This window comes from Sander lucioperca, chromosome 1 (genome assembly GCF_008315115.2).
Source record: "Sander lucioperca isolate FBNREF2018 chromosome 1, SLUC_FBN_1.2, whole genome shotgun sequence".
Classification (NCBI taxonomy): domain Eukaryota; kingdom Metazoa; phylum Chordata; class Actinopteri; order Perciformes; family Percidae; genus Sander; species Sander lucioperca.
The window spans coordinates 48,815,679-48,824,413 of NC_050173.1; the positions used below are offsets into that span (position 1 = coordinate 48,815,679).

Sequence of the window (8,735 nt, forward strand, 5' to 3'; positions counted from 1 at the left end):
TCCTTTTTTGCCATTCCAGGTATCTTAGAGTTCTTCCACCATCAGCTCAAGGATATCATTGAGTATGCTGAGCTGAAGACAGATGTGTTCCAGAGCTTAAGGGAGGTGGGAAATGCTATCCTCTTCTGTCTGCTCATCGAGCAAGCTCTGGTAAGACATTTCATTTTACCTTCATTTTCCTTCAAATTATCATATCACTGGATTCTACCCCTGACCCTATCTTCCTCTTCTTTCTCTGTCATTTTGACATGGTGTTTATGTCTGTATTTTCTTGCCATATTATTCCTCTGCTTTCCCAACCTTCCCACTGTTAATTCCCTGTGTGGTCAGGGTCTCCTAATGTGTAGCTGTCTTGACTGCCAAGTTTTTGTGTGGGTGACCAATAACCTGGGCGCCTGAAGGTTTTTGCCAAATTTTAAAAATTTAATTTTTATGTCAATTCACATCCTTATTCAAATATGATGGACAGAAACTGTCAGGCTCCCAGTCTAAGTGCCCCCAAGTATGTTTGATCTTTGATGTGTGTTTTTTTTTTTCTGAAATCTGAAATTCTGAATTTTTCATTACACGCTGGCAACTACCACAGGTGGTAAGGATTTAGGTTTTCTCTTTGGCACCAAAATAACACTGAGATGGAATGTCCTTTTCTCTTTGATTTGTTGTTGGTTTGGGCTGCTGTCTTTCTGGTTCTTCTTCTACCATGTTAGTTTGGCACACACGGTTTCACCTCCAATCAGCCATGGAAGCAAAGGCACTGAGACCATTTGGTTTGTCTTTTTATTTTACTAGGAATCAAGTGAAAATAACTCTTTTGACACAAAAACCTAAATAAAGTCTTTGTATTTAAAGACATTTGTTTAAGAAAAAGACCACATTTGGCTGCTTTATTATAGAATGGTTGTGCCTTGTCTTCCATGGAAGAGGTGATAGTACATTTCTGGTTGGTTGTTGGTACAGTCTTGTGCTGAACTCTGCACTTCGTCCTCCATACTCTCTTCTGTTTCTGGGTGCTTGTGATGCCTGTCAACAACTAACTCAGCCGTCACTCTTTTTTTTTTTTTACTATACTGTCTGACTGCACTAACGTGTGTGTGTGTGTGTGTGTATATATAGGGTGTTTATACGTATGTTGGTTTGGACTACCTGTAAGTGTGTGTGCTTTTTTTAATCATTGCATGGCTCTTTTCTCATTCATCACCCTTTTAGTATCAAGATGCTGCTTCTCTGCATTTGGTTTAGCTTGTTGTCTTGACTAACGATCGCTATGGCAACCACCTAGCTACGTAAATATGAATGACCTCACATAGCTGGAATACCACTAACACACTGACATTTAACCCTGAAAGTATTAGAGATTATTAAGATGGATGTAAACTTGACCTATTGCTGCCAAACCAGTTTAGATGGGATGCTGTACTTAGAACAAATGTATAATCCTGCTAAAATTAGCCTGTCATAATGGTTGATAAACATAGCCTCATGATAAACACATTAGCTGAAGATAGTGTTGAGTAATCCATCCGAATACTTGTACACCATGAAGCTCATGGCAGTGCTCTTATAACTTTAAGCATGTAAAATATGTTTTAAAAGCTTTCATTCTTAGTTGTAGCATTTTCAGACTAAGTTATGGAATTCAGCTGGGAGTATTTGGGGCGGGTTCTTTAAAATCAACATCACCTCATGGCTCCCTGCATGCTCTGTAAGGGTGTCCATAAAGCCAAGTGAGTGGTGTACTTTGAATTAAAATGACCCTTTCTTGTGTTCTGCTTGAATCTTAGTCCCAGGAGGAAGTGTGTGACCTGCTTCACGCCGCCCCCTTCCAGAACATTCTGCCCAGAGTCTACATCAAAGGTATACACAAGGGTTGGAAGCACTAAATGCAAGGCAGATAGATGGATGTACTCGTCCTAGCGTGTCCATTTCTTTGTCATTTGTGTACAGTATGTACATGTCCTTCCTTGTGTTTGTGTGTTATTTAGAGGGAGAGCGTCTGGAGGTCAGGATGAAAAGGCTGGAAGCCAAGTACGCCCCTCTTCATCTTGTGCCTCTAATCGAGAGGTTGGGAACCCCACAGGTGAGTTGAACACAAGCCTGGGCAGAATATTGATATTATATCAATATTTGAGGCAGGATATTGTCGTAAATTTTAGATATCGTAATATGGCATATTTGTTGTCTTTTCCTGGTTTTAAAGGCTACATTGCAGTAAAGTGATGTCATTTTCTGAACTTACCAGACTGTTGTAGCTGTTCTGTTATTTGCCTTTGCTCACTTAGTCATTATATCCACATTACTGATTATTATTCATCAAACATCTCATTGCGTAAATATTTTGTAAAAGCACCAATTGTCAATATCATAGCAACATTGACATCGAGGTATTTGGTAAAAAATATTGTGATATTTGATATTCTCCATATGACCCAGCTCTAGTTTACCATCACTCTGTCTTTAAGAAAGCAGACAGATAATGACCAATCTGATACTTTATAGATACTTGATAAAACAAACTAAAACTAGTTATTTCAATATTTTTGTTCAGTTTCTCCCTTAATATTTCAATACGAATAATAAAGTATTACGGCTGTTCTTTTCACCAGCAAATTGCCATTGCCCGTGAGGGGGACCTGCTGACCAAAGAGCGCCTGTGCTGCGGCCTTTCCATGTTTGAAGTCATCCTGACACGCATCCGCAGCTTCCTGCAGGACGGGGTGTGGCGCGGGCCCCCGCCCACCAACGGTGTGATGCATGTCGACGAGTGTATGGAGTTCCACCGCCTGTGGAGTGCCATGCAGTTTGTCTACTGCATCCCTGTGGGCACACACGAGTTCACAGCAGAGTAAGTGGCAGCTGGCTGCTTTGTGTACAGTAGGAGTACGTTGGATAACCACATCTGCAGCCAAACATGACCATGGAACTCAACACTCTTTTGCGTATCGGTTTGCCAATATCCAAAAAAAAAAAAAAAAAAATTATATTTTACCCTGACTTTATTCCTGGGGGAATTGTGTACTTTTTTGTTAACTTGAATGCTTGATTTGTTTATTCAGTCAAAATGCCAGAAATCTGGCCAAAAGCTAAACAAAATATTGTGAAAGTTTGTACTCATGGCTTGGTGGAAAAGTTGGCATGTGTAGAAAGTAGAGCTGTCAAACGATTAATTTTTTTTAATTGCGATTAATCGCTGAAGTTCTATAGTTAATCGCGATTAATCGCATATTTTATCACATGATTAAAATTCTATTATTTTGCATTTCAGAACAGTTGTTAAGTACATATTAACAATCGAAAGCCATTCTTACCAGTGGATCTTGATTGGGAATCAAATTACTTTATGAACTTGATTTTAAGATTTGTAATTATTTATTTACTGTAAACAAAAGAAAAATGTGTGAATCTGTCATTATTGCACTATTCCTCCAAGTACCTAACTAAAAAACTAAAAATCCCTATCCTTACCAGAGTCAATATAGTGTTTAGTAACTCCTAAATAATGTTGATTCCTCACTGACATCCAGTGATCACCGGTTAATGAGACAGCGTTTGCAGCAGTTCCAGTGTGGCTGCTTCCTCCGTGTCGTACAGGCTGTGTGTGGGGCTGCTGTCTCCCTCGACGGCATTGAGACGGGTCAGAACATGCCAACCGTAGTACGTCTTTAAGACCCGAGTCCTCTATGATGCTGACAGGTCTGCAGTTAGTTGCCACCCGTTTCGCAAGAGCTGTAGTAATTTTTTGGCATTTGGTTTCATCAACAGGTCGGCAAGTAGCACTCTCCAAAATAGTGCTTTACCTGAGTGGGTAGCATGCTAGCGGGTAGCATCATGTTAACTGTACTATGCTTAGCTCCGTAGGTGGTAGCTCAAGCTTGACGTGCTTCGGTGATATTTTAATTCGGCTTTACATAATGTGCATATGGCTTTCGACTTGTCTACGAGCCGTCCGGGAGTTTTGGAAAATAAAAAGCTCCATTCAGAGTTATTGCTGCTGTGTTTCTCCATCATGCTGCAGCCTGCAGCAGCAGGATGTGTTAGGAGGAAGTGGCAGCTTGATGATAAGTAACGGTGCTGCAAAGGGTCAAAATAGTAGCCTGTTAGGCACGACGCAAAGCCGAGTGAAGTGTAAAATAAATGAATAAATGCCGGCATGCGATTAATGCGATTTAAAAAAAATGAACGCGTTATGCTCGGCCCTTAATTGCATCGCGATGCGTTAATGCTGACAGCCCTAGTAGAAAGAGAAGATATGATAAAGCTTAATGGAAACAGACTTTTTCAGTACACCTTGACGTTTATTCTTCTTCTGCCATAAGCAAAGCATTCATATCATGCTGCTACTTATGACATGGCTCTACTTCAGTGTGAGAAATAAGAAATAAAATAAAATAAAGGAGTTGTGGCACGTATCCATGACCACCCTTTAATTCAAGTCCAGACAGGGATATTTTTGCGTCAGCAGCTGATACAAACACTATAGGGTACACTTGGAACAGAAGAGACCAGATACTGTTTCACAGTTAATTATGTCATCTTTAATAGCCCCTATTATGCTTTTTTTTTCGTCTTTTAGTGTGTTATAGATTTTTGTGTATATAATAGATGTATAAAGTAAAGTAAAAAAAAAAAACCACATTTCACTGCAAATGGAGCTTTCTCTCCCACAGATAGCATTTTTTCTCAACTGTCTGAAAATGCATTGCCCACATTCTTGCTTGAAATTCCTCAATTAGTGATGTCATTAATTGTAGGCAGTGCTTCGGGGACGGGCTGAACTGGGCCGGCTGTGCCATCATCGTGCTGTTGGGGCAGCAGCGTCGTTTTGATCTCTTTGACTTCTGCTACCACCTGCTCAAAGTCCAAAGACAGGACGGCAAGGATGAGATCATCAAAAATGTGGTGGGTATACTTTTATCCTCTACATTTACTCCCACACATAAACACACCTGTCATGCACTGTCCGACTTATTCCTCTTTCTGTTGTTTTCCTCGACAGCCCCTGAAGAAAATGGCAGACCGCATTAGGAAGTATCAGATCCTCAACAATGAGATCTTTGCCATCCTCAACAAGTACATGAAGGCGGTGGAGACAGACAGTTCCACTGTGGAGCATGTTCGCTGTTTCCAGCCTCCTATACACCAATCCCTGGCTACCACCTGTTGAAAAAGACCCTTCACACATAGTGCACGCACGCACATGCACACGCACACGCACACACACACACACACACACACACACACACACACACACACACACACACACTCAAAACACACATAGCTGTGAAACTAATTTCTGCCTCTCCCTGGTCTTGTAGAGTCATGGATTACTACGATGGCTCCACACTGGCTTTAAGAATCCAAAGACAAATCCTTTTCAAGCTCTTCCTCTATCTAAAAATGTGGCTGTCTCTGAATTCTTGAAGCATTAACCCTTCGACGTGGACCAGGCCAGAGGCGGAAGTGTATATTCACACTGTCTTTTTTTATTTTACTATCTGTGTGGCTCTCACTCAGACTCATGCATGCCTTCTCTTATTCCTTCCGCTGCACACCTGTGGATTGGACCACTGACACAAATGCCAAAAGAGTATCTCTGTCCTATAATCTGAAGCCACTTGTTTGACGTTCCCAGCCATTGGGACTCATAAACGCCTTTTAGAATTTGCATTCAATAGCGGAGACAAAAGTAAATCGAACATGGTTTAAATAAAAGACTAAATAATGCAACAAAATAACTAATTTTTCTAAGTTCTATAAGGATCTTTTAACATGGTGCTCCTAAGTGCTACTACAGCTACTAACCGTAGCAGCACCAGTACACCTGTGCTACCATTATGAGTGTCCTCTATTACCAAACCTGTTTATTGTGATACATTTCAGTCATTTGTATAATAATCTGGTCTGCCCTTGTTCATGGTCCACCATGTCTATCATGATGCATTTGAATACTTTCTCACCTGCTTGCTTTCAAAGGAATGAAGGTACATCACATTTATGATTTGCTTTTCTTTCTCTCCCCCCCCTTATCTGGTTTTCTTACGTCTTTCTGACACATTTTTATTCAGTACCAGTTCCACTGTAAATTTCACTGTTGAACTAAGTGAAGTGTTGAGTGTTGTAATTGTTCTTGTTTTTAATTATTAATATTTTAATTTACACATCCTTGGTATACTTGCCTCTCTACTACTGGCTGGAAACCTTATCAACTGTTTTCTCTCTCTCTCTCTCTCTTTTGTCTCTGTTGGAAAGATTTTTTTATATTCTGTACATGAATACAGTGATATTATTTACAATTTGGAAAAGACACATCTTCAACTGGGTGAATGTGTTTGCTTTTTCAAGAGTAAAAAAAAAAAGAAAAGAAAAAGAAACCGGATTAGGTTGTATAAAGACGTGCTGTGCTAGATGAACCTGTTCAGAGTGTGAATGGGTGATGTTGGTCTAGCAGAGCTCAGCACATAGAGGAAAAACAAATCAACTAAAATGTCAGTTCTAATTAAAGGGCAGTTTCCTAAATATAGTCAGTATTTACTATTGTTGGACTTTTGCTTTAGATTTAGCAGTGTTAGCAAAATATGCAAAATGTGTCCCTATTTTTGTTTTCATAAGAAGGAAAACAAATGCATTATTAAGAAGTAACCCTCCCCAAACTGCCCTCTAATCTTTTTCTGCTCCATTTTGAATGAACAAACTCTTTTTTTTAACTCCAGTGTCTTTTTATCATATTTATTCAACTCCGACGTACTGTTCATTTAAAGGTTAATCTAGTAAAAAGGAAGGAACTAATGTATCATCTCAAAACCTTAGCATGGCAAGTGTAATTTATTGTCATCAATGGCTCCATTTGTGACATGAGGCTTTGTTTATTATATTGTTGTACAAGTGACCATGTTTTGAAGTACAAAAAGTGGAGAAAAAGAATATAAAATGTACAACAATGGTCCTGCAAAGGATTGGAAATGATGTTGTATTTCCATGAAATAAAAAATGTTTAACTGAAAAAATGAAGTTGTGTGTTCAATGGGTTCTACCTTAAGTAGCCTACTCCTCTTCAGTGTTGAAGTTGTACGTGTTTGTTCTGGTGTGTCGGGGCTTTTTCCCTTACATGTAGAAACATGAATTAGCTGGCTAGGTTTGTTGACCCACTGACATGTACACACAGGGAAATAATTTAATGATATGAGGAGAATAGAAAAATAAATTCTATGATTTAACATGGCAGATTAAATAAATAGAAGGGATTTAGTATTTTCCAACACAGAGGAAAACATTCAGGCCATATGGGGACATACATTTTTCAGAAAATATAATTGAGCAGTTTAATAAAACAAAATGTGATTTTTTTTTTTCTGATTCTTTTTAAATACCTAGGAAATGTTACTTTTTTTAAATTTATTTTTTATTTTAATTTTTGTGTTGGTGGCTTTAGTAAAAATGTCTTGGGTCAGTAGCAGTGTTGGGCAAGTTACTTCCAAAATGTAATACATTATAGATTACTAGTTACTGTCGTTTGAGAGTAATTAGTTATATTACAATATTACTGTCTCTGAATTGTAATGCGTTACACTATTTTTGCATTACCTTTTGAGTTACTTTCACCAAAATAACAGGGGAAGTTTGATTTGGCAGCTAGCTTGTGAATTTCACCACCAGATCAATAAAGTCTCCTCTTTATCCACTTTAATACATTGTAGATTATTCATATTTTGTATAATTAATATAAATATGCAAAGTAACTAAAGCTATAAAAAAATAGATAAGTAAAAACGTATAATAGGCAAGTAGGAGAAAATGAAAATACTCAATTAAAAGTACGGCATTGTTGTAAACTGTTTGTTTATAGCACTTCAATAAGAAATTCATGTTGTTTAGGTTAAAACACTAAAGGAAATGTTCAATTATAGTGTGATTAAAACTCACTATTTACGGTACTTGATTTACAGCTGATTTGTGAAAAGGTAGCCTACACAACCTTATTTAACAGTAATTTAGTTTTACTGCGAACCATCACAGGAAGTGCTTTTATTTTGAAGTAGGCTACACGGAAGTTGTCTGTTGTGTAGCCTACTCTTGCTAGCTTACTGAGGTGAGGCTCAAGTTGTTCACTTTCTTGTTTGTAAAACTGCAACATATTGAACAGTAAATGTACGGTGGCCGACAGGGGCAAACGCCCTGCAACTTAAGAAAACACACGCAAATAGACAAAACACAAGCAAATTAAAACAACTTCATTAATTTGACAACACATGCGCAGCATTCAGCAAACGCGATGCAAATACCACAACACAACCAAATACATAAACGCACTGCAAATAAAAAACGATGCAAAAAGAAAAGCACGCAAACCCTGAAAAAAGAAGCGATGCAAAAAGAAAAACAACTTCATTAATTTGACAACACATGCGCAGCATTCAGCAAACGCGCTGCAAATATCACAACACAACCAAATACATAAACGCACTGCAAATACACACAACACAACCAAATACATAAACGCACTGCAAATATGAAACGATGCAAAAAGAAAAGCACACAAACCCAGAAAACAAATGCAACAAAAAAACGCTGCATCCAGATTACACAACGGAAGTTCTCCAGACCTCTAGAGGGAGCAGCTAGTGGAACAGCTGGATTTTCGACCGTTATTAACCGATATTAAATTCATATTATTATTATTATTATTATTATTATTATTATTATTATTATTAATAACATAATATATTATTAATATGCAGTCT

The 8,735-nt window shown here is 38.2% G+C and overlaps 1 protein-coding gene across 6 annotated transcripts in view; it reads left to right on the forward strand.

Moving 5' to 3' along the window:
* The window catches only part of cyfip2 (cytoplasmic FMR1 interacting protein 2), a 29,547-nt gene extending 22,546 nt beyond the window's left edge, over positions 1–7,001 (forward strand). Inside the window, exons 25-31 of one of the 6 annotated variants that reach the window (XM_031302519.2) lie at positions 20–152; positions 1,781–1,854; positions 1,983–2,077; positions 2,604–2,842; positions 4,749–4,896; positions 4,994–5,187; positions 5,246–7,001. In XM_031302519.2, the coding sequence (XP_031158379.1) occupies positions 20–152; positions 1,781–1,854; positions 1,983–2,077; positions 2,604–2,842; positions 4,749–4,896; positions 4,994–5,161 (857 nt within the window). In that variant the 3' untranslated portion in view covers positions 5,162–5,187; positions 5,246–7,001. Of the gene's footprint in view, positions 1–19; positions 153–586; positions 941–1,780; positions 1,855–1,982; positions 2,078–2,603; positions 2,843–4,748; positions 4,897–4,993 lie in introns of those variants that run through there. The other 5 variants (XM_031302520.2, XM_036005107.1, XM_031302523.2 and 2 more) reach the window with 5 other exon arrangements.
* The last annotated feature ends 1,734 nt before the right edge of the window (positions 7,002–8,735 follow it).